The sequence below is a fragment of the Pygocentrus nattereri genome, chromosome 3, assembly GCF_015220715.1.
Source record: "Pygocentrus nattereri isolate fPygNat1 chromosome 3, fPygNat1.pri, whole genome shotgun sequence".
NCBI classification, from domain to species: domain Eukaryota; kingdom Metazoa; phylum Chordata; class Actinopteri; order Characiformes; family Serrasalmidae; genus Pygocentrus; species Pygocentrus nattereri.
In genome coordinates this window covers 30355614-30382040 of record NC_051213.1, presented here as the reverse complement: position 1 = coordinate 30382040, position 26427 = coordinate 30355614, and the positions used below count along the sequence as shown (strand labels likewise).

General features: G+C 39.7%; 2 protein-coding genes across 2 annotated transcripts; both read left to right on the top strand.

Moving 5' to 3' along the window:
* The first annotated feature begins 228 nt into the window (after positions 1 to 228).
* Positions 229 to 3861, top strand: cebp1 (CCAAT/enhancer binding protein (C/EBP) 1). The gene is made up of 3 exons (XM_017712302.2): positions 229 to 354; positions 553 to 849; positions 2448 to 3861. The coding sequence occupies exons 2-3, from the start codon at positions 553 to 555 to the stop codon at positions 2763 to 2765; spliced, it is 615 nt and encodes a 204-aa protein (XP_017567791.1). The 5' UTR covers positions 229 to 354; the 3' UTR covers positions 2766 to 3861.
* A 4324-nt stretch (positions 3862 to 8185) lies between these two features.
* On the top strand, positions 8186 to 25640 carry slc22a17 (solute carrier family 22 member 17). Its single transcript, XM_017712323.2, has 10 exons — positions 8186 to 8731; positions 10493 to 11100; positions 15824 to 15927; positions 17267 to 17421; positions 19140 to 19305; positions 19667 to 19782; positions 20725 to 20830; positions 21237 to 21460; positions 22994 to 23105; positions 24105 to 25640. Exons 2-10 carry the CDS (start codon positions 10630 to 10632, stop codon positions 24379 to 24381), a joined length of 1731 nt encoding a protein of 576 aa, XP_017567812.1. The 5' UTR covers positions 8186 to 8731; positions 10493 to 10629; the 3' UTR covers positions 24382 to 25640.
* The last annotated feature ends 787 nt before the right edge of the window (positions 25641 to 26427 follow it).

The window sequence follows — 26427 nt, the reverse complement described above, 5'->3', positions numbered from 1 at the left end:
TGCAGTGGTAAAACGACCCACCCCTTTTTATCAAATACTTAAATTACTACAACTTCAGAGAATTTAAACAATATTTTTTCATCTGAAGTGAGTATTGACTGTTTTTATACTCTAGACAAATGTGAGCAAGGTCATCTGATGAGTAGATTAGAGGAAAGATGGTGAAACAAATAAGTCAACGTGTGATGCAAAGGAAGAGAGAGAGAGACGGAGAGAAAGAGAGAGAGGGGTTGTGACAGAGGAAGTGATGGTGTCACGATCACTTGGGTACCTGTATCAACGGATTTTCTGGACAGACCCTCAAAGTTTGGATGCAACAGGGTGGAACATTTACTGAAGAAGTGGAGATTAAAGGTGAGAGCTTTTCACAACCCTCCAGCTGTATCATTTGAGTTTGAGTATTGAATGTACTTACTGTTATATCCTATTATAAAAAGGAACAGCATCTTTAAGTTACTGAACTGTGGGGAATTCTATTCACTCTCAACACACACACACTTTGTGTTGTGTAGTCTGAGTTTATCTTTTTTTTCTCTCTCTCACTCTCCTCAGATGTCAGTCTCACACAGCTCTTCTTCCTCTCTCGTCTTCTCATCCCACAATCACACCTCCTCCTCTGCGGTCAACACCTTGGCCTTGACTCCTGACTCAACCACATCGTCGCCCAGTTCTCTGGCTGGGCACATGCCTCAGATGGACGGAGGGCCATACAGTCAGTTAATGGGTGGTCAGCCCAGGACTACTGACAACAGGAGCGTGGAGCCGATGATGGGTTTGGCGTACTTGCCTTATTCGAGCTGTTTGACAGCCTCAGAGAGAGCAGCGCAGCACGGCCACATTGTGCAACAGGTAACACTAGTCTTCTTATATATGAAGTGTGTGTGTATTTGCTGTCATTTGTAACAGGTTTGGGTTATAAGAAATTTATGTAAGGAATAACAGCTCTAATAAAGGTGATATTAATCATAATATCGCAGTGGTATTTTCTATGTGTAAAGCTCACTGCAAGTAAACGTATCAAAAAATAAATTCTTTAAAGTGGTCTGTAATGCATACAGAACAAAACCCCTCTTATACAGTTTCCACTGCCACAGTTTGAACAAAATCTTATTTTTTTTGTGGATTTTTTTGTTTGTTTGCCTTGTTTGTTATATAGTGCTGTTGTCAGAACAAAACCTTGTGTCTCCATTTTTTTTACGTTTTTCAGTTTTTCACATAATTTGAATATGCCTGTTGTGTTTTTTTTTTTCTTGTACATCAAAATTGTAAATTTACAATAAGTGTGTAAATTTCATGATGAATGGTCCAAAAGAAATGGCCCAAAATTACTTGGTTCCGTGTGTGTGTGTGTGAGTGTGTGTACAGGAAATAGTAACTTTACAGGAGAAGGCAAAACACTTCATTTTCAATATAAGTTAACCTATTGTGTGTGTGTGTGTGTGTGTATGTATGTGTATATGTGTGTGTGTGTGTGTATATATGTATGTGTATATATATATATATATATATATATATATATATACTTTTTTTTTCCCCAATCTGAATTTATATGACTAAATTGTAAGGCCAATTTTATGATCACACAAATCTTAAATGCTCTTTGTATTATTATTTTTAAAATAATTTTTACAGAGCAAATCACTGAAGAGATACCATCTGTTTTATAGTTTATAGCCCAGATTTGTGGAAAAATGGGTGAACTTTCAGTAAAAAAAATTATTTTATTATAAAGTTTAAAAATCTTCTTCATCTGTTTGACTGGAAAGAAGATAGTTACAGCTCTCCTGTGACGGCACTTTTTGAATGTAGCTTATGAAATTAGTAATTGTAGTTATGAACAATATGATGAAGTGCGTTTAGGAACCACCGGTGGTTCCAAGGAGTTTAAAGGGTTGATGAGGAAAAAAAATTTGAGAAAAATGGAGATGCATGTTCTTTGGACAGCGACTATATATATATATATATATATATATATATATATATATATGTGTGTGTGTGTGTGTGTGTGTGTGTGTGTGTGTGTGTGTGTGTATATATGCGTATGTATATATATATATATATATATATATATATATATATATATATATTAGTTCTTCAGTTCTAGAAGAAAAGTTCTATTGAAACATTCTTTAGGTTAGTGGTTCTCAAACCAGTCCCCACAGACAGTTTACTCAACTCAGTACATAGAGCAAAATGGCTGGACTGTCTGGGGTTCTCTGATGGCTGGTGTGAGAACTACTTTTTTAGGTCACCAAAGGTGTTTTTTTCTTCTTTTTTCCTCTGTGGCATCACTCGTTTTAATAAAAAAAATTCTTTTTTATGACACACATTTGTTGAAAGTGATGTCCTGTATTGTCTAATTGTAACCTATTTAATGCTAATCATGTGATCCTACTGCTGTGTATTCACACGGGTGTATTGTGTTCTCTCTGTCTGATATTGCAAAGGATTTTTCCCAGTTCCTTCTTCCTCCTCCTCCGTCCACACTCCGTCAGCCAGGTCAGAAAAGGAGCCTGAGTAAGGACAGTGTTGAGTACCGGATGCGGCGGGAGCGGAACAACATCGCCGTGAGGAAGAGCCGTGATAAAGCCCGCCGCCGCATCTTGCTGACCCAGCAAAGGGCTCTGCAGCTGGAGGAAGAAAACCACAGGCTACAGCTGACCATTGAACAGCTAAGCCATGAAGTGGACACTCTCAGACACTACCTTTCACAGCGCCACCTACAGACCAAAGTGGACGACATGGGAGTCGGCGAGAACTGTTGAGTGACCTTATAGAAAGTGTCTTGGCCTCTGTGTATTGAATGAGGACTATATTATAACCTATTGACAGTTGAATGGAGTACAATTGGGCCTCTACACCACAGTCAGCATATCTTTTCTGGTTTTCTGATATAAACATACTTAGTTTAAATATTAATTAATACACTGTGAAACAATGTGCTTTTGTGCCTTGTTGGTACAGGATAGCCAAAAAGATACTGTCATCCAAAACGTCTACTACCCATCCATTTAATCCAGCATGAAACTGTGAAAGAAATGATGAAACAACAGTTCTGCCAAATTCATTATAAGATTGAAAATTAACACTGTTGATACGATGCCTGAGGTCTGCATTTAGATTATTATATATGACGTGAGGCTTTATGTGCAGATGTTGCCAAGACAAACAGTATTTTCCTTTTTTCTTTCTGTAAGAACTATGCATGTTATTGAATTCTTCTTTTTGCATCATTTATTCTGAAATGTATGTCTAAAAAACAAACTTCAAACAAGAATTTGCCCCCATTATCTTTTTCTAGTATAGGGAAAGAGATGAATACATGAACTCTTCAGAGGGTTTAGACTTATTTACATAATACTTTCATTGAACAGTAGTTTAAAGTAGTTATGAAATAATAAGTTTCAAGAATAACAACTAAATAACACGTCACAATAAATAAATACATGCAATTATATTTCTTTATGACATGTTCATAATATACAAAAAATGACACTCATTGCTTTTTTATGTAATAACCACCTATAGATAGATAAATGATATCATGTTGGTTTTACTTAAAATTATTTAAATAATAATACCTCATGCAGATTGCTTATTTTTGCCACAAATTGAAGTGGCTATGGTTTTTAACTAATAAATATCGCTGTTGTAAGAACAAAACCTTTTTTTCAAAAAACATTTTTCAGTGTCTGTCGTAATTTGAAAATACCTATTGTCTTTTTCATTGTGTGCAAGTTTCATGATAATTGAACCAACAGAAATGACCCAAAATTACTTGGAAAAAAGTCTCCATTGTTTTCCATTGACTTGCATTGAAAATAATGAAGGTTTTTTTCCCTCTCCTGTAAAGTTACCATTTTGGAGATACAAGGTTTTATTCAGACAACAGAGTTATATAAATTGTATTATATTATATATACATATTTGCTTATGCCATAATACAATTAAAATGCATTCTTGCTTTCATTGAAATAAAGTTCAGAATGGATTGCCAGTGTTCAAATTCACTATCTTGTGTGACAAAATCACCACCCTGTATACAATTATCTGTCATCTACCAACCTCCAACCAACTGTGCCCCCCCTTAAAGCCACTAGTTAACTGACACAATGACACAGGTTTTTTAACGGGGGAAGAGCAGGAGCCAGGCTGTGGCGGGACAGTGAGATTTCATCACTGTGTGGGACGGAGAGCTGGAGATAGCATCAAAATGCAGGGCTTTAAAGGTCTTCCTGTGGCTGCCACTGCAAGGAGAGGGGACGCTGATAGTGAGTGGGAAGTGGACACACTAGCTTTTATTGCCTATAGAGTGTTATCAGGCCCAGTCATCTGTTCTCACACATAGATATTCACTTTTAGTAGAAAAGTGAACACATACGCAAACATACACGCAAACATGCATGCAATAAAACCCAAAAAGTACCCACTTCCTGTGCCCACTGTCTGCTCCGTGTCCTCTGCTCTGCTCACAGTGACGCTGTGGCCAGAGAGCACAACGGCTGCCAGCGAGAAGTGGACATGCTCACTTGGGTTTTATCAGGTGTGTGTGTGTGTGTGTGTGTGTGTGTGTGTGCGTGTGCGCTCAGCACTTTTCATCCCAAGTTAACATTTTAAATTCTACTCCAGTTCCTCAGTCTTATAAATACAGAATTAGTGTATTCTTTTCAGAAACATTGATAGCTCATATTAGTTACTGATTAATTTATAGTATTTAATAATAACTCATCACTGAATTTAGAAAGGTTCCTGAATATAGGTTACTGAATAGTCACAGTAGTATCTGAATAATTATTCATTATTAATTCTTAGGAATTACTGTATAGTTATTATAGTCATATCAATTATGTCTTGATATTCATATATTTACCAATAATTCCTTGTTATTGCTTTATAATTCACAGAAGTTACTGAATAACTAGTTACTGAATCATTTGTAGTAGTTACTGAATAATTAACAGTTAATTATAGTAACTAAATAATAAACATTACTGAATAATTCATTGTAGTCACTGAATAATTCATAAACATTACTGAATCATTGTAGTCACTGAATATTTTCTAGCAATGACGGAACAATTAATAAAACTTAGTGAATAGTTCCTAATATTTACTAGTTCATGACAAGTAATTCGCAGTAGTTGGTGAACAAATCTAAATAGTTAATAATGAAGTCTTTAGATAAGTGGATTATTCCTGTGTACATGTTGAAATGACTTTGTGCTCAAATGTTTGTGTGTTGTAACATTGCTGTGAGTCTCTATGGGGCAATATGTGGTTCCAAGTCTGAAACATGGCCACAGGATTAGGAAAGACACTGTTTCAGCTCAGTCCATGTTACCCAACAGCCAGTGAGTGGCGATTTGCAATGATCAAAAGCCCAATAAATCTAGAAAGAACGTCAAACACGTCGACCTTCTGAAAGTGGAAGCTTTACTTATAGGTGTTGATGATATCTATAATGTTACAGGTGCAGGGAGCCTGCATGGGCTGTGAATGTATGTTGCTGCAGTCATGTCAAAACCTCACAACTTGTATTATTTTCGCCAGTTGTCAACTGCCCATGGCCCAATGTGTGAAAGTTTAATGACGTGGACTAATATAAACAGTCCAAAACTAATTGGATTAAAATTCTGCGTCATGTAAATTTTTTGTTCAAACGGAAAGTAGCATAACTGAGGAGAAAAAAACCTCACTGTAATATAGTGTGTGAGCGCTGCTGTTAGTGCCCATGGCTGGGATTGGGATTAACCTCTGCGTTTGTGCAAGGAGGAACAGGAGGAGCACTGCCAGAGCCCTGCAAAATGACCTCCAGCAGGCCACAAATGTGCATGTGTCTGCACAAACGGTTAGAAACCGACTCCATGAGGATGATATGAGGGCCCAACGTCCACAGATGGGGGTTGTGCTCACAGCCCAACACCGTGCAGGACGCTTGGCATTTGCCAGAGAACACCAGGATTGGCAAATTCGCCACTGCCGCCCTGTGCTCTTCACAGATGAAAGCAGGTTCACACTGAGCACATGTGACAGACGAGTCTGGAGACGCTGTGGAGAGCGATCTGCTGCCTGCAACATCCTTCAGCATGACTGGTTTGGCAGTGGGTCAGTAATGGTGTGGGGTGGCATTTCTTTGGAGGGCCGCACAGCCCTCCATGTGCTCGCCAGAGGTAGCCTGACTGCCATTAGGTAACGAGATGAGATCTTCAGACCCCTTTGTGAGACCATATGCTAATGCGGTTGGCCCTGGGTTCCTCCTAATGCAGGACAATGCTAGACCTCATGTGGCTGGAGTGTGTTAGCAGTTCCTGCAAGATGAAGGCATTTAAGCTATGGACTGGCCCGCCCGTTCCCCAGACCTGAATCCGATTGAGCACATCTGGGACATCATGTCTCGCTCTATACACCAGCGCCACGTTGCACCACAGACTGTCCAGGAGTTGGCGGATGCTTTAGACCAGGTCTGGGAGGAGATCCCTCAGGAGACCATCCGCCACCTCATCAGGAGCATGCCCAGGCGTTGTAGGGAGGTCATACAGGCACATGGAGGCCACACACAATACTGAGCCTCATTTTGACTTGTTTTAAGGACATTACATCAAAGTTGGATCAGCCTGTAGTGTGTTAGTCCAATTTAATTTTGTGCGTGACTCCAAATCCAGGCCTCCATTGGTTAATAAATTTGATTTCCATTGGTGATTTTTGTGTGATTTTGTTGTCAGCACATTCAACTTTGTACAGAACCAAGTATTCAATGAGAATATTTCATTCATTCAGATCTAGGATGTGCTATTTGAGTGGTCCTTTTATTTTTTTGAGCAGTGTAGATTGTTTTGCTTCTGAATATTTAGTTCATAAAACTGACATCTATTTTTTTTTTTTTGGCCTTTATGTCTCTGTGAGGTCTGTGACATGCTCCGTTAGAAGGAAGCTGTGACATGAGATAAGGACTTGTTGATGTCCATCTCCACTCTGTCCTACCAGACAAGGTGGCAGTCTATGTTACAGGATCTGGAACTGGGTATTTCAATCACTGTGTAACTAGATGAAATGGCGACTATTCAGGAACCTTCAAGGCCTTTAGGTCTGGCTGAGAGTGACTCCTGCTGACATCATTAAGATGTGTGTGAGTGACACTATCTTTGTTGACTATCTCAGCAATGACACTGAGTCTAGTCAGGTTTCTAAATCAGCCCAAATCTGCATTATAGGAGCAAATATGGGTTCTCTCTCTCCCTCTCTTTCCCCCTCACCCCCCCTCTCTCTCGCTCGCTGTCTCTCTCTCTTTACCCCTCACCCCCCCTCTCTCGCTCTCGCTATCTCTGTCTCTCGCTCTCTCTCTTTCCCTCTCACCCCCCTCTCTCTCTCGCTCTCTGTCTCTCTCTCTCTTTCCCCCTCACTCCCCCCCCTCTCTCGTTTGTAATTGCGTTTTCTTTTTCATATTGCTGTAATCCTGAAAAATATTTTCTTATTTTTATAATCTATATATATTCTATTTTATAATCTTTGGAAATTCATTGTGAGGTCTTCTCTTCTTGTTTTTTTTTTTTGGGGGGGGGGGGGGGTATACTGCATCACAGAAATGATGAATGAGTGTTTTTCATCCATTTCTAAATGTATATCGTGGTCTTACAGTAGTACAACACGTCTGAAAAAGTGACATTAGCTGATAGTGCTGCACATCTTGAGCTACTAGCGCAGTGACGGCTGTTCACCACCCTTGGACTGTTTACATCTTAACTGAAATTGAGAGATTTTGAAATTTGAACATTTTAAATGGACATTTAAGTTCATAAAAACAGTCTGATTTGACGTCCAGTGCTTTAGTTACTTTGTACATTTAGAAAAAATGACACCAAATTTGAGCATTAGTCACGCATAAAACGTGTATAAATTTAGATTTTGGTTAACAACATCCGAGTTACAGCGAACTGCATAGAGCTGCACGAACCGGCGGAGCTGCTTACCAAATACCAACATTTCACAAACACACAGTGTGATTATACTCACTTTTCACACCACCTCTGATGTGCTGCTGTTGTTATACTGTGTATTTTATTGAAGTAGAAATGGTTTCGTTAACGTAGTGACGTGTCTAGACGTGGTGATGTTACAGAGCGGTACCGCGGCGCTGAACTAACTGATGCCGCGCAGCGCCTCCTGCTGCTCGCCGTGTGGACCTGCATTTCTCTCGGGGAACATTTTCTGCGAATGTGTCCGATGTTTGCCGAGTCCGGCTGCTCCTTGTTCCGCTGCAGTTTTCCGCCCTCTTTTCGTCTCGGAGAGGCCGGTTCGCCCATGACCGCCCCTTTAAGACGGCGGCATGTCGTTCGTTTAATGTTCCAGTTTTCTGTCGGCAGATACGGCTGGAGTGCAGAGCCTGTGCTGAGTAGCGGCCGTTCAGCCTTTGTTCGGATGGAGACGAGTTCTGCTGCTGCTGCGCTCAGACGGCTGCGTGTTGCCGGTGAACGCCTGGCTTTCTGAGGGACCTGTGTCGTTTTCCGGACACGCCAGTCCGAGGCAGGGAGGACTTCATGAGGAGCAGCACACGGAGGGTCCGCCGCTGGTAGACGCAGTGAGGGGGGAAGAGAAGGCGCAGTAACGTTAAACCGGCGCTGCTGTCCAAAATCCAGCCCAGCCTGGGGTTCCTCATATAACACACACACACACACACAGTGTCCAGTGAAGTGCTGTCAACACACTCCACCTCTGTTAACCAGCTCAAAACGGGGTAAGTCTTCACATGTGTTTAACGTCCTTTCTCCAAAGGAACATTCTTAAGAGTGTTGGTGTTGAACGGTGGTGTTTACAGTGTTGATCTACTGAGTGTGTGTGTGTGTGTGTGTGTGTGTCTGTCTGTGTGTGTGTCTCAGTACGAGCTACGTCATCTGGTCTGTGCTGCTCAGCACTGTCCACTGTGTACTGCTGACCCCCTCCACTGTGTCGAGCTGCGGTCAGGATGCTGCTCTAAAGCTCTCTGACCGCTGTGGAGTGGACTGTCTCTCCCTGATCCACTCAGACAGCACTTTCCCCCCATCTGTCCTGTCGCTTATGTAACGCTGGAGTTCTCCCACACAGCCACTAGGCTGTACTAATCACCGTGCTGGTTCTTCTGCTGTACCGCACAACTCAATTCCACCTTGTTAACTGAAACAATGCATCATATAAAGATGATCTATATGAGTTACACATCATTACATGCTTATGTACAGTGTATGAATGAGTGCTACAGCAGTGACAGGAGCAGAGAGGCCTGCTGAAGCCAGGCTGCTGCCTTTTCCTGTGAACTAGTTCCTAGATTAGCCACTGCATTTGCATTTAAGACAAAATTTTACTTCCTGTGACAAGCGAACTATAAGATACACTAGTGTTCAAAAGTTTGGGATCACTTTTTTCAATGAAATGAAATAGACAAATGTGTGAAGTGGTTCTGTTCTGATGCTGCTGTTCTAAACTGTTCTAAACACGGATTTCAGCCCATTCATACCAGGAAAAGTGTGGAAATGTTAGACGTCCAGAATGAAGAGCTGTAGATGATTAATGACTGAGAAAGCTGTAAAACATTGAGAATGAAGCTGTAACGAAAGTAACATCCAGAATACCTCATATTTGAAATGTGATCAAATCGCAGGCGGATAACTTTTCAAGAAATTACTATAAATAAATAATTACAGTGTATAATTTATCATTTAGTGACTATTTGGTGGTCCCAACTTAAAAACTTCAATAAAACATCTTGAAATACCTTCTAAATTATGTCTAGATTATAGGAACAGTCGCTGTTAATATGACAAATAATTCTAAACTTTTGAATACTAGTATGCATGTATGTATGCTTATAATCCGCAATGTGTAGATGTTCAGGAGATGTTACTAAAGAGTATTAATGGAAGTTAGAGGAGTGGTTCAGCAAAAAATCTAACTGATACTGTTTTCCACTTACCCCAGAATTAGTCGATCAGCCATGACATGCTTAGTGTCCCGATTGTTTTTTCTTTAGCTTCAAACTGGAGCAACAAGGCTATCGTGGCTAACAAACACTAGAAGTCAGTAGTCACCCAAATCTTTTCTGTAAATACCTCCCCAAAACTTTTCTCCACCCACTCAGGTTTTCATTAAGGCCATGTAGTCTTTCTATGAGATGGGCAGAATATGACTTACTGTGAACTTTGTCTGAAAGAGGTTTCAGGGATGTATTTACGGAAAAGATTTGGGTGACTATTGACGTCAGGTGTTTATTAGCAACTTTAGTCTCTTGGCTTCCTTTTAAAACTAAAGAAGCAACAGCAAATGTGTCTTGGCTGATTGAATGCATTTGGTGTTGAATTTCCATGTATGTATGCATATAGTGGAGAATAGTGTAAATTTAATATTTTACTGACCCATTCCTTTATTTTTCTGATATAGCAGATATATTACATGTAATAACAGTGATATCACACTGCCACTTTTAGGATTTTCATTGATTTAATTCTTTTTGTTTCTCTTAAAGGGTGGACGGAGGAAGCGACGGAGAGAGAGATATAGACCTGCAGTCTATTTTTTTCCCACACTCTTTAGTATTTTCTCCTTCCATCTGAGGTCCACATTAAAGCAGGCATCCAGAAGTTGTGCCTCAAGACAGACACCATGACGTCACCCCCATCGCCTCTCCCCTCCCCTTGCCCCTGTCCTCCACCCCCACCATCGCTACCATCCTCCCCAACCCCATCCTCTCCTCCCCCTTCCACCCTCCCTCTTCCCCCGTCTCTGCCCCCTACCGGTGAGGTGATGGTCCTGGCTCTGGGGCGGAAGAAGCAGCGGCTCCTCATCGCCCTCTCCATCTTACCCAACCTTTTCTTGGCTTTTCTGCTCTCCTCTGACCCTCTACTGACCCTGGCATCCCCCCATCACTGCCACCTGCCAGGGACCACCCCAACACCTGAACTGCTCAATGCCTCTCTGCCATGGGAGAAGAGTGAGAGGGAGGGAGAGAGTGGACGACTCTCTCCGTGCAAGCAGTACCGGTTTGTCAACGGCACCCGCTCCGATGTAGTGGTCTGTGAAGCTGGGTGGGACTACAACGTCACAGAAGGCTTGAGGAAGAACATTGTCACCGAGGTAGACCAACTGGTTCTCTCTCTTCTTTCAGCAGCTTAGAGATGTGTTTTATATTGAAGACTAAAAAAGGACCTGACCTCTTCAACTGCAAGCATATTATTTAATCATTAATCTTCATAATTATTATTCAGGAATTACTGTGAACTAATACAGTACTGTGTAAAAGTCAGAGTCATTAATTTAATTTCCATTCAAAATGGCCATTAAGTCCAAGTTATTTGTTTTGCAGAATCAGAAAAAAAAACACATTTAACAGAGAATTACACAGAAGCTTCAACAGCTAAATAAAATATATATGATTAAAATAATGGTGTCTACCATTGTTTTTTTTACCGCTTTTATTTTTTTGAGGATACTGGCTTTCAGTATTTTAAAGAAATCTGTGGGGATATTTTTCTACACCTATACATTTTTGGCTTCTTGACAGCTACACATCCTTTCAGACTCATAGTGTTGAGTTGTTTCCTCACAGTGGAAGGATGGCCATAAAAGGCTGTGGATTTTTTCAGATCTGAAGCAAGAGTGGCGCTGATTTTCTCTGTTATCTCAGAAAGATTTAAGTGCTGTTTATCAGCTGCTGACAGTGTTGGTGGTCTACCAAGCCTTGCACAGTTGTTAGGAGCCCCATTTGCTTTGTATCTTTTAATCATTATTTCAACTCCAGTTTTTTGGAAACTCCTGTATATTTTGCTTATTTTCCTCTCACATCTGTCTCCTTACTGCAGCTGCTTTATCTTATATCCACTCTGCACAGAAATATCTTCTGAAAAACGAATAGCTTTTATTTAGTGGCTGTTTTAAATACAAATGAAAAAAATGAAGGGTGGCCTCTGACTTTTGAACAGTGTTGTACATCACAGTAACTACTATGAAAGGCAAGGCAAGTTTATTTATATGGCACCTTCAGAACACTGCTGTCATTCAAAGTGCTTTACTAAGGGTTAAACTCACATATGCAAGGTTAAAACATGGAAGAGCTAGTATTGATATCACTTCTGAATACACTTTCCTCCGGTCCAGTCTGGGTTTTTACTTTTTTCCTGTTTATCCACTACAAGTTGCATCATTGGGTTCAAGAAACATTCAGGTCGTGTGTTTTATTGGAAGGGAGAATTTACTCTACAGCCTTGTAGCCCAATTGTTTTCTTTTGGCCCAAGGTCGGCAGTTTGTGCAAAATATGATGCTCACATAAATTAAATACATTATTTGAGGCACATACTTCAGCTTCGATAACATCCTTTGACCATCCTGAAATAATACTTTTACTTGTTGGTAAGTCTGTCAATGAGAAACTGATTTGCTGATCTGTCAAAATCTTTGTGTATTCAGGCTTTATGCCATACAGACTGCCCACTCTCCCACCTCTCTGCTCTGTTCACAGACTGACTTTGTAATTATTTCCTACCTGTGGCACACTTTTGAATATTGTCCCTCAGGTTCACTATATTGTAACATGCACATTATCCATGTCCGTCTCAGAGGTTTCCCAATTGCCAGTCCTTCAGAAACAAACTATGCCTCATTTTTAAGGATTACTTTATGTTGTAATCTCTGTCTTTGCTTGGCTCGTTGTGGGTGTAGTTTGAAAAGGCAAGTTTTGTCAAACAAACAGCACACATGGCCATGTTCTGTGTGTGCACAGGAAATGAGTGATTCAGCTGGGATAGTGGTGGCACAGTAGAGTATATAAGCAGCTGAATGGAGGTGTGCAGTTACACTGTTGTATTTGTTTGCACCATGGAAAAATGGTCTCTTTTGCTGGCACTCACTGCTGTGGTCACCAACACGGGCTGAACTGTAAATGCCCAGTTGCTGTTTATATTTCTGCTGTGTTGCTTCTGCTCTCTGCTTAAATGATAGCACAGTGCGACTATTTGAGCTGGCAGGACTCGAGGAAAGTTGAAGATAATTTGGTTTATGTATCACTTAGCAACCATTGTTGGTATTCTAGCAGTTAAACAGTCTTAAGCAGTAGTGCCTTAAAATATAACCAGATTTTTCCTCACTTGGAGCTCAGATTAGTGTACATATAACTGAAAACCAGATTGTCCTTGCTCTTTCTAAATAGTAGAATTCAATGCCATATTTGAATTTTGTGTAAGTTTTAAAATGTTCCAACCGTTCCCCAGTCCACACAGTTCATATAAACTAAGCTGTGAAAACTGTGGAACAGTTTTAATTCCTTTTTTGTGATGTCATGATTAACACATTTAATTATGTCCACATATTCAGGCCATAGCAGTTTAGTCCCACACATTCATACTGAAGCTGTAAGCCTGACACAATACAGGGCACCCAATCAGAATAGAGCTTATTTACATACTGTAAGTGTTTGGACATTGATACAGTTTTTGTCCTTTTTCCTCTGTACACCATCACAAGGGATTTGAAATTAAGTGTAGACTTTCATCTTCAATTCAATGCATTTAACAAAAATATAACATTGACTGTTCAGGAATTTAAATTTTATTATTCAGGAGTTTGTATATAGTCCCTCCACTTTTCACAGGCTCAAAACTAATTATACAAACTAACATTATTTTGAATGCAAGGACTATTTTTAATACTTGGATGCAAATCCTTTGTATCTGTCTGTCTGGCAGTCTGTCTATCATTTCTCTGCCTTAAGAAGCTCTTGGGTTGCTTTTGTGGTATGTTTTGGGTCATTATCCATCTGTACTATGATGTGCTGTCCTATCACTTTTGTTGCATTTTACTGAATCTGAGCCAAAGGTACAGCTCTATACACTTCGTACTGCTACTTCTGTCAGCAGCCATATCAGCAATAAACACCAGTGACCAGCTTCATTGGCAGCCATACATACTCATGCCATAACACTGCTTCTCCCATGTTTGACAGATCACATGGTATACTTAGGATCATGAGCCCTTACTTTGCTTCTCTATGGTCTTCTCTTCCAATCATTCTGGTACAAGTTCTGATCAGACAGTCTTGTTCCAGAACTCAGTAGGCTTTTTCAGATGTTTTCTAGCAAAGTCTAATCTGGCCTTTCTGTTCTTAAGCGTTACCAGTGATTTACATCTTGAGGCAAACCCACTATGTTTACGATTATAAAGGCATCTCTTGATTGTAGATTTTGACAGTGATGTGCCAACCTCCTCTAGAACATCCTTGGCTTAACTAGATGTTGTGAGGGACTTTCTGTTCAACACAGAAAGAATTCCATGATCATCCACTTTAGTTGTCTTCCATAGTCTTCCAGTCCTTTTGGTGGTGCTGAGTTCATCAGTGCATTTCTTCTTTTTAAGAATTTACCAAGTTGTTGATTTGGCCACTCCTAAAGTTTCTACTGTCTCTCTGATAGGTTTGTTTTGTTTGTTTGAACCTGATGATGGCCCCCTTCACTTGTGTCAACACCTCTTTGGGCCACATATTTAGAGTTTCCATGAATAGCTACCAAATGCACATTCCACACTTGGAATCAGCTCCTTTTATCTCATCAATTTCTTATGAAATAATGAAGGAACAGGCCACAACTAGCCATGAAACTGCTTATCAATCAATTGTCTAGTTCCTTTTGAGCCTTTTATGTACCAAAAATTGTATTAATGCATTTTTACCTGAACTGCTTTAAGCTATTTTTTTTCTCTTAGCTAAAGAGAGGTTGAATAGACTGTTTTTTCTTTATGTGCCTTTAAGACTGATATAAGATAAATGAGCTTTGTTCATTCAAAAATCTCTCAGAGCTGAGTCTTTACATACTACATTAAACTTTTATATTAAAAAAGGAAGCATATCGCTGTTGTCGGAAGAAAACCTTGTATCTCCAAAATGGTAACTTTACAGGAGAAGGAAAAAACCTACTTTACCTTTAATGTAAGTCAATGGAACCAGAATTTTGTCCAAAGTCCAAAGTCATTTTGTACCATTTATTTTGGTCCATCCTTCATGAAATTTACACACAATATAAATGACAACAGGCATTTTCAAATTATTTCAAAAACTGAAAAACTACAAAAATGGAGATACATGGTTTTCTTCCGACAGCAGCGATATTCAGTTTTCCATGATATAAGCCCTTTAAAGGCACAGTGACAAATGTGCAATACTGAGGGATAAAGAGAGGTTGGAAATGGTCATGTAATAATGACTTTTTATTACATTAAACAGCATAAATATAAGTGGAATTCAGGGAATAAAATACAGGACAAGTGTGTGATATGGGCCTTTTTAAAGTGTGCCTCACTTGTGTCTTGTGTTCTTACTACTTTTGCTTGCATAATAGGAGTAAAAGTGTACAGACCATACCATGCCATTGTTTTGACGTTTCAGGGAGTGGAGTAGGAAATAACAGCAAGGCTGCATTCTCACCATGCTTAGCTGAATGCACTGTATCTATTTTAGAACTTGTCAGATGAGTTTCCACCCAGACATTTGCACATGGTTTGCATTTTTACTAGTTTCATTTTTTCATTCCAGTTCTGCTAGTTCTCCTGTTTGGTTAGGAGATTAGATGGACTGCAGCTTGCATAGTAATTGTAATTTGTAATCTGCTCATTAATGTAAAGAAGCAGTTTAGCTGTGTGGTCCACATTCTCCATTTTGTAGTTTTTTTGTTGTTGTTGTTGTTGAGTTTTTAAATGCCCTGTAATAGAATGCCCTGTAAAATTTAAAAAAGCATTGTCTTGCCATGTCTTTTGATACTCCTCATTATTGCCTCATTATCTCACTTCCTGTCTGCTCGGCTCCTGTGTTGGCAGTGGGATCTGGTGTGCGCTCAATACTGGCTGGTCCCAGTGGAGGAAGTCTGCTTTATACTGGGCATCCTCACAGGCTGTCTGGGACTCGGATATGCTGCTGACCGGTGAGAAGTAAATTTAGCAGAGAGACACACAGTGATTAAGGAAGGCTGTGTAACTGCTCAAAAAATACGGATATAATGTATAATGTAAACTATAGTCCAGTTTCCTGTGAAGCACACAGGATAAAACTTATTTGTTGTCAGTTTATTATATTAGGGACACCTACTTTGTACCTGGATTCATTGGCCAGTTTATCTGAAACACCTTCCATAATGTACTGCGTTAAAGTCAGAGACCACCCTTCATTTAGTTAATTTCCACTCAAAGCTTCCCTTAAATAAAAGTTATTTACTTTCTGAGGAGATATAATGTAGCCCACTTGCATAAGAAAGGAAAAGGCAGAGGAAAATTAGAAAAAAGTAATAATCTCAAAACTATTGTTAAAAAATGGACAAAAATGGATAATAACCACATAATAACCATGCAAGAACTTATCCAGTCTTATCCACACAGGTTCAGTGTAGCTGCAGGTTTTTATTCTAACAAAGCAGCAGATCACCTGATCAGCAGTTTGAATACAGAAACCAACTGATTAAACAAGGAATCAGGTTTACTCCAGTTGCAGGACAACCTGCAGTGGCCCTTGTGTAGAAGACCCCTGTTAGACCACCATAACTAGAGAAAAGAAAATCAAGCTCCAACCTTGCTTCAGATCTGAACAAATCTGTCCATCCGTCCACATTGAGAAGACAACAAGTCTGAAAGGATGTGTAGCTGTCAAGAAGACGTTACTGAGAAAAGATAATAGATAAAAAGAAGACAAATCAAACTAAGAAGCTGCTGGTGTTCTCAGATCAGTACAGAACAGGATCTGTAATAAAGACAAAGAGTGGACTTACTAAATACCAATATTATTTTTAGTTGATTAAGCTTCTCTGTACAAATGGCCAGTGTAATTGAGAAGTGAGTAGTGTTGATTCAAAGGTGATAATTTCCATTTTTTTGCAATAAAATATTGCGGCAGCAAATATTTTTACTCACGTCTGTATAATTTGCTTTGAAATATGTATTTTCTGTTTTTTTGCCTGACACTGCAAAATGAACAACTTTGATTCAGTTGCTGTTTTGACTGCACACATTTTCTCTGACACATACTGAGTACAGTGTCTGACTGTTGGTGCAGTTTATAGATTCCTGGTTACTGACTATAGTCCATCTGTTGTTGCACAGTTTGTGAGCCCACATCTATCTGTACAGTAGGTAGATGATAAAATGGCTAATTAGTGTTAAAGATGTGTAAAAAAGATGTGTACCTAATAAACTGTCAACTCTGTACATAGTAAAGACACTAAGGTTTCCTATGTTTGGCTAAACTGCCTAAACAGTTTGTTCTCTTCCCAGATTGGGCAGGCTGAAGACTCTGCTCACCTCTCTCACTCTTTCTGTGATATTTGGCACACTGGTGTGTGTTTCTCCCTCACCTCCCATCTTCATTGCCATGCGGTTCTGTCTGGCAGCGGCCAGTGCTGGAGTCTACCTCAGTCTATATATCACACGTAAGTAGAAAGTATTTGGAAAGGGACATTTTGTCATGACATTCATGACATTTCTTCATTGTTTATGTTGTCACTATAGACAAAGGTAACCTGTTTCCCTGTTGACGGTTGACACACATTTTAGTTGAGAAAGCTTTATTAGGAACACCATTCTAATACTAGATAGGATCCCCATTTGCTCTTTGAATAGGCTGATTTCTTCATGTAATAGATTTAACAAGATTGCTGGAGTTATTCCTTATACAACCCCAATTCCAAAGAAGTTGGGACATTGTGTAAAACATAAATAAAAACAGAATACAATGATTTGCAAATCTCCCACTGAAAATGTGTGGCGCATTATGAAGCGCAAAAGTCAACAACGGAGCCCCCGGACTGTTGAGCAACTGAAAGTTGTACATCAAGCAAGAATGGGAAAGAATTCCACCTACAAAGCTTCAACAATTAGCTTCCTCATTTCCCAAATGCTTATTGATTGTTGTTAAAAGGAAAGGTGATGTAACACAGAGGTAAAAATGCCCCTGTCCCAACTTCTTTGGAACGTGTTGCAGGCATCAAGTTCAAAATGAGTGAATATTTGCAAAAAACAATAAAGTTTATCCCGTTTGAACATTAAATATCTTGTCTTTGTAGTGTATTCAATTGAATATAGGTTGAAAAGGATTTGCAAATCATCGTATTCTGTTTTTATTCAAGTTTTACACAACGTCCCAACTTCATTGGAATTGGGGTTGTAGTTTCTGGTCCATGTTGGCATGCTTTGACGTGATGGCTGTGAATTTCCTGTTCCACCGCATCCCAAAGGTGCTCTGTTGGATTTTGACTGGTGACTGGCAGGCCCTCTGAATCATACAGTACTCAGTGTCATGTTCAAGGAACCAGTTTGGACTGACTTATGCTTTGTGACAAGGTGCATCATCATGCTAGAAGTAGCCATTAGAAGATGGTTAAACGGTGGAAAATACACAAAAAAGAATAAAGACTATGGAATTCAGTGGTTCTTGACAGACAGTAAGAGCCTCAAAGTGTGCCAAGAAAGCATTCCCCTCACTATCACATCACCATCCCCACCACCGCCAGCTTGAACTGTTGATGCAATCCAGGTTGAGTCTGTAAATGCAGTTTACATCAAGCTCTGACTCTACAATCTGCATGTCGAAGAAGAAACCAAGATTCATCAGACCTGGAGGTGTTTTTCCAATCCTTGAGTGTCTTGTTTTGGTTAGCCTGTGCCTAGTGTAGTGTCAGATTTTAGGTGGCTGACTGGAGTGGAACCTGATGTTGTCTTCTGCTGTTGTGGCTCATCCACCTCAAGGTTCAGTGTATTATGAGTTCAGAGAGGCCTTTCTGATCATCAGTGTTGTAAATTATTATTATAATTTTTTTGGATATATATTGTGTTTTGTTGAGTTTTGTTAATTATTTATCATGATGCTATTGGAACAAAACCTTATATTTCCATTTTTGTCCTTTGTTCATTTTTTTTGACCTGATTTGAAAATGACATTTTTCTCTTACATTGTGTCAAAATGTCAAAATTAATACAATCTTTCATTAATTTCCATGGAAAGTTGATTACCTTTTTTCTGTTACCTTTTTACCTTTTTGGAGTTTGAAGAGATTTTATTCCGTCAGTGATGTTATCTTGTCTTTTTATAGCCGTAATGATCCTAATAATTTCTTTAATTCCTCTTCCTGGTATGTTTTATTAATGACAGGTTTGGAACTATGTGACCCTTCACTACGATTGGTGGTCACAATGTTGGCGGGACTGACAACAGTTGCTGGGGAGCTGCTTTTGCTGGGTGTAGCCGTTGGATGCCATTCCTGGAGGGGGCTTTTAGGAACTGGAGCTGCTCCTCTCTCCCTCTTCCTCTGCTATGGGTGAGAAACTGTGGGAGAATGTTATGCTTCTGCACTTTTGCAGTTTGCAGTGTCTTGTAATGGTTAAGATTTGAGTAGGTCCGTTTTAGTACTGACCCTTGAGTGTACTGGCACTGCATGAAACAGTTTAAGTGATAGGTACAAACTGGCTGCATCTTGAGAGTCGTTAAACCATATTGATCTGAAATTCCCTCAGTAACATGAAGATATTTGCTCCTGCCAGTGCCCATTAGCACCTGCCTGTAACTCTGCATCAACCCGGTTTCTATAGCTACAAGAACTCCAGTTGCAATTTGTTGAGTCAGGTATGTTGTTCCCCTTAACAGCCTGTCTGTGTTATATCTGCTTTCTGCGTCTTCAGTATTCCAGGGGTTTTTCCAGAGTCTCCACGCTGGCTCTTACTCTCAGAGAGAACAAGCGACATGAACTCCTTCAGTGAACGCAGTGAACGACAAAGAGAAGATGATGGCTTCACAGGTCAGTTTCCAAACTCTTCACCACTCACCTCATGATATGAAATGATAGTTTACTGTCTAAAAACCAAAAGGGTGCTTTCTTATTTTTCACATAACACCTGTTTTTGAGATTATGGCTGAAATGTGAAATAGCTGGCTACTACGGTAAACATGCATTATCGAAAGGGTGGTTTATAAAACACATTTGTTCATTAGACGCTGCCGTGGAATGTCATTCCTTTACATGTCGCTGTCTGTTATGGATTCTCACAGTATATACAATTAAAATGTTTTAATGAAATGACTTTATTAGTGTGAAATATTCAAGTAGGCTATTAAAAAGATCCTCTGCCTAAAGCAGTGGTGTGAAACTCAACCACTAAATGGACCATGTAAAAAAATTGGAACAAATCTGTGGGCCAGAGGATGGATATGTTTTATTTCATTTTTAATTAACATTTTGCCATGAAACAAACTGACCAGTGCAAAAACTTCAACTATAGAACACAGGCACTTGTAGTAGACCTTAAAATATTACATGAATACTTGAAATAATCAAACTTTAAATGTCCCCCAGATGTAGGTCTTTTAAATCTACCTGTTTGTTTGAATTAGACAACTGGCCTTCTTTTCTTTTCTGTCAAAAAGAGGAATTGTAAAAGTTACTCCTGTTTTAGTTCTGAGATATTCTTTTTGTTGTGGAATCAATTAAATAAGGTGTAAATGTATGACCTCACTTTGATTCCGTTTCATAACTGTTTTGATATCATTTCAGAATATTGTTTCTAATATGTTGTTATAATGGTGTAAATCTCGGTAAACCTTGCAATAAGTGTCTAACTTCTCAAAAAATTGGTGACGTTTCTTGTGTAATTATTTATTTGTTTAGATTTGATACCAACTGAATATTTTTGTAGAATTGTATTAATTGCATTAAATTATAATTGGTTATAACCTTTCCCAGAGCTGGAGTCTGAGCCCCCGCCATCTCATCGCCCCCACTTGTCCTTCCCAGAGCTACTGCACAGCAGAAACATCTGGAAAAACATGTGTGTGCTGGGCTTCACCTCGTAAGTCACAGTACCAGAGACCTCCTTTTCAATTAATTTGGAAAGTGTTTATCCAGTTCTTCAAACAGAAATATGGAGAACACACACTAGAAAAATTGAATATATTAAAATTATTCTGACATCATTGCCCATGCAAACCTTTCATTTTAGGGGCATTTTTGGTCTTCTAGACTGCTGAATATGTAATTTTTTTTTTATTTCTTGATTATTCAAGTAAACTGGTATGTTTTATCCCATCATATCTGTAGTTGCATTTTAATAATAAAACAGAAAATGCATGAATGAAAACAAAATAAAGCCTGCTCTGTTAGAAGTCTAGTCTATTAATGAAATTAGTTGTTATATTAGAATGGAAAAGGCCTAAAATGGACTAAATGAATCTTTCCCCTCTGTCTCACACACTCAGGTTCATCTCCCATGGTATTAGCCACTGCTATAGCTCCTTCAGGGGTGACGTCAGAGGCACTACTCCCAGTTTCTACTGGACCTACCTGCTGTCTGTTTGCGCAGGAGGAGGAGCCTGGCTGTTACTCTGGGCAACAGTGGACAGGTGTGGCCGACGTGGAATCCTTCTGCTGGCCATGACCATGACTGGGCTTGCATCTCTCATCTTACTTGGGCTAATGGAGTGTAAGTGCAGTTGTTTGGTTTGAAATCACTGAATACTTCAACATTAATCGTGTTTCACTTTAGGAAATCTGAGAACAGGACCTGAGGTGCCTTTGTTGATGAACTATGTCGCCATCATGTGGGCAAACAGTGGTATCATGCAGCTAGATAGGTGGATAGACTGATAGAAACACAGGTTTATTTACCCTATTATAGCAGGTAGCAGGTACCCTATTATATCAGACAAATGCACATTACTTTCGCGTATCGGCAGCCTCTATTAATTGCTACACTATATTGTCAAAAGTATTCGCTCATCGGCCTTCACACGCATATGAACTTGAGTGACATCCCATTCTTAATCCATAGGGTTTAATATGATGTTGGCCCACCCTTTGCAGCTATAACAGCTTCAACTCTTCTGGGAAGGCTTTCCACAAGGTATAGGAGTGTGTTTATGGGAATTTTTGACCATTCTTCCAGAAGCACATTTGTGAGGTCAGGCACTGATGTTGGACAAGAAGGCCTGGCTCGCAGTCTCTGCTCTAATTCATCCCAAAGGTGTTTTACCAGGTTGAGGTCAGGACTCTGTGCAGGCCAGTCAAGTTCTTCCACACGAAATTCACTCATCCACAACTTTATGGACATTGCTTTGTGCACTGGTGCACAGTCATGTTGGAACAGGAAGGGGCCATCCCTAAACTGTTCCCACAAAGTTGGGAGCATGAAATTGTCCAAAATCTCTTGGTGCTGAAGCATTAAGAGTTCCTTTTACTGGAACTAAGGGGCCGAGCCCAACTCCTGAAAAACAACCCCAAACCATAATCCCCCCTCCACCAAACTTTACACTTGGCACAATGCAGTCAGATGAGTACTGTTCTCCTGGCAATCACCAAACCCAGACTCGTCCCTCGTATTGCCAGACGGAGAAGCATGATTCTTCAATCTAGAGAACACATCTCCGCTTCTCTAGAGTCCAGTGGCGGTGCTTTATACCACTGCATTCCACGCTTTGCATTCCTCTTGGTGATGTAAGGCTTGGATGCAGCTGCTCAGCCTTGGAAACCCATTCCATTAAGCTCTCTACGCTGTTCTTGAGCTAATCTGAAGGCCACATTAAGTTTGGAGGTCTGGAGTGATTGGCTCTGCAGAAAGTTGTCAACCTTTGCTTGGTTTTATACACCTGTGGCCATGGAAGTGATTGGAACACCTGAATTCAGTGATACTTTTGGCAATATAGTGTAGATACTGCTTTATTTTCATACAGAGCTTTAGCTGTATCAACAGATCAAGCAGTGCTAATGGATGAATTTTTGGCAATTGGCTTTTTTCTTCAAGCAAGCCTTGAACATCTACCCTGCAGATTAGGTGTTGGTGTGCTGTTTAGGCTTATCATAAATAAATGTTTTCACTTAGAAATGAGAATACTTAACATTCCAGTGCAAACTCTTCCGTTGTTTTTTTAAGTACATTATGTGAAATTAATGAAAATTATACATAATATAAACGTGTGTACATGTATATGTGTAAGACTTCATATGTGTCTTTCTGCAGACCTGAGTGAGTCGGCCATTACAGTGTTCTCAGTGATGGGCCTGTTCTCCTCGCAGGCTGCTGCCTCTCTCTGTATCCTCTTCACTGCTGAAATCATGCCCACCATCATCAGGTAAGACTCTACACTTAAGCCCCTTTATATGAATCTGAAATCCCTTTTTTATGAGAGCGAAATATTTCTTGCATTGTGCATAACCCATTTGTTGCACATTGAGTTCTGCTCATTTTCAGTCTCCATGACGCCGTGTTGATCAATAAAATCTGAACTACCAGTCGGATGAGTAAAATGCAATAATATCTAGTTCTTCACCCTAAATATCTTAAAGCATGCAAGAAAATTTGATTATGATATTATCATCATCTCAGAATCCTTTAGGTAAGACAGTGTAAAACTTTAACAGGTTAACTTTTGAAACATTTGAAATTTCTAACACACATTGTGATCTGTAAGACAAGCAATCTTATCAGAGAACTAAATAAGATGTAATGCCTTCATGAGATAACGTGCTAAAACTTTTTCTTTGCAGCACAAAATTTATTTTTAAATCACCCCTAAGAGGAGTGAGAATAAGTAATATGACTTGGGCAGCTTCTGGGTGGCAGGCAGGGCTTTTTCTTCTGGGACCAGTACAGAACTGTACATCCTATTGATTGGATCATAAGCCCAATTAAAGAGACATTTATATTGGATGCAGAATGTAAATATAATACTGCTGTATTACATGGGTGTATTTTTTATAACCTTTCATGCAGTAAATAGAAATAGAAATAGAAAAAAAGCAATAGTGAAGTTCTAATATAATTAAGTTGAGTAAAAGAAGAAATAAAAGAATAAACTGCTTAGAGTCTAATCTGTTTAATAGTGAATCATGTAATAATCTAGTAATCTATTTGATATTGCTGTTTTTTAGGAAGTGTTTCAGTGCATCATAATTGATCTGTTTATGGATTATTTTGTTTTTAAAAGTAGTCTGAAAACCGCTCAGGAACTTTATTTACTTTATTACAGTTGAATGGCCACATTCAGATGATTTTTTTCAGTCCTAGTATGTTATATTTGCCCATATGTTTCTCCAGTTACAGCGTGATCATGCACTCTTGTTTCATACAGGGGCAGTGGGGTAGGTGCTATCCTGGCTCTGGGCTGCGTGGGTCGTCTTAGCTCTCCTTTGATGGATCTGCGTAACCATTATGGCTACTTTCTGCACCACGTGGTCTACTCTTCCCTGGCTCTGCTGGCTGTTCTGTCTATCCTGCTTCTCCCAGAGAGCAAACGAAAGCCCCTGCCACAGACACTGGCTGATGGTGAGCAGTACCGGCGCCCCCCACTGAGCCGGAGGAGGAGGGACAACGTTCCGTTGCTTGCCACACCTAACCCAGAGACCTAGCTGACCCTGTAATCACACATGCACTTGTTCACCTCAGCCCATTCCCCCCTGACTGTCACCATGTCCATGTGGGAAAGGAAGCAAGGGGGTCTGTAGGACTGCACTGTCAAGCCCTCTTAACCTTCCATCTCCTGATCATTCCTAACATAAATGGAGCTATGGTACGCCGAGTCCATCAAGGCTCCTGTTGAGGTGTGAGGGGGTGAGAGGCAGAACGGCGTAGAGAGTGATCCACGCTCAGTGACACGTAGTATGGCAGGGCTCACAATTTCCTCCAGTCAGTGGTAATAACGATATAATAATGAGTGCCAATCCCATATACCACAAAACAGCGAGTAACACTCCACACAGCCACTGTCAGGGACCTCATCCAAGTCTGTACCACCCATGTAGCATTCAGTGACATACCCACTAATAGCATCAGCCACATTACACTTCACTGAGGCAAGGGCTCAATACACCATGGTTGTTTTGTAAATATCCTAATTATACTCTCTCTGAGCTAAAGTAGATTTAAGTTCTCACTAAAGAAGATAGGGAAGATAGTCTTTGCCCACTTTAGTACTGTAAAACGTGTTGCTGCTGGCCCGAAGGCACAATAGAGGAAACAGTTCTTACACAGGAAACAGTTCTCTCTCACTGCAAGTGCTTCAGTTATTTATGTATGGATAGTTTGTAATGGCATTATGGTTTAGGAATGCTGGACTGTGGCATGCCAACAGAACAGTGTATTTATATTACACGGATAATCCTAGTCTGTTCTTTTTAAGACTTGTTTTTTTACTTCTGAGTTGGAAGAAATGGGATTCAACTTTAAATAACCCTCTCTCTTGCAAACCATCCAGGTCAAGTCAGTATTACTGAGTGTGCAGGGTAAAGAGGGTGGAGCACTAGTTAAGTAGGATGTTGGCTTTTTGTCAGGGCTTTTTTTAGAGATATATTCTCAGACTTTATATTTGGCCTTTTGCTGAGTTCTCCAGAGTCTGAGCAAAAAAGTGGAAAAAGGGCCAGAAAACTGAAGTAACGTAGCCTTCTCTTGTAACCTGTCATCTGTCAGTTTGAGTTAGTTTATTTAATAAATGCACCTAATTCTCTATTGGTAGTAATAACGATATGAATGATATTATAACAGCTGATACAAACGTACTGGAGAATAGAAATGACTGACTGCTTCAGATTATTTACCGAGTAATAAAAGTGGTGTGATTATGTTAACTCTTTAACAAAGCTTCATTGAAAATAAAAATGTTAAAAGCAAATATTGATTCTGTCTCTGTACAAACATAGTAAGTAGAAAAACCTAGTAACACTGGTTTTGGGAGAAAAATGATAATAAAAAAATAACTACTGTATTTTCCCTTCATGATCACTTCAGGGAAGAATCCGAACAACAGACTTTAGCTCTTTGATTAACACCAATGCTCTTTGTTTATAAGGCAAATTATGCAATTGTATACTGGTGCAGTATATGTTCTGTTCCAAAAAACACAGCCATCGTGTTGGCACCATGCACTTCAAAGGTCATTGTGTAAAACTAAAGACCACCAGTACATTTTACAGTCTTAACTCTAAGAGGACCTGTGGGTAAGTGGTTGTATAGAAGTTAACAGCTGGTGGATAAAACAGCAAAATAACTGAATTTAGGAGTGGGGGCTTTCAGGGTCTCCTTTGCACATGAACCTGAAATTTGTGGGAAAGCTCCATGGTCATACCTTTATGTGATTATGCTTCTGCTGCCAAAAATACAGTCATGCTGGATGTTACAATCATTTTCTCAGCAATACCTGTTCTTTTCCTGCTGCTGTCAGCTGCTGGACTGACGTTTGTCCTTCTTTTCTACCTGAAATCCTTGTGAACAGAAGAATCACAGCTGAGATCTTAGCAGGGCTGTGTTGAAGGCACTGGGATAATCCCCACCTTTAAAGTGGTACAGATTGTAAAACAGCTGAATTATTTGGATCCAATATGCTCTGTGGCATTAGCGATTAAGTTTACTCAGGGCTTTGACAACGAGTAGGATAAGCTGGGATAAAATCATAACATTAA

Bases quoted from the DNA above. Each gene is read 5' to 3' on its own strand.
- cebp1 (XM_017712302.2), top strand. From the start codon at position 553: ATGTCAGTCTCACACAGCTCTTCTTCCTCTCTCGTCTTCTCATCCCAC. The intron at 850-2,447 runs GTAACACTAGTC...GATATTGCAAAG, and splicing joins ACGGCCACATTGTGCAACAG to GATTTTTCCCAGTTCCTTCT.
- slc22a17 (XM_017712323.2), top strand. From the start codon at position 10,630: ATGACGTCACCCCCATCGCCTCTCCCCTCCCCTTGCCCCTGTCCTCCA. The intron at 19,306-19,666 runs GTGAGAAACTGT...CTGCGTCTTCAG, and splicing joins TCCCTCTTCCTCTGCTATGG to TATTCCAGGGGTTTTTCCAG. The intron at 23,106-24,104 runs GTAAGACTCTAC...TGTTTCATACAG, and splicing joins ATCATGCCCACCATCATCAG to GGGCAGTGGGGTAGGTGCTA.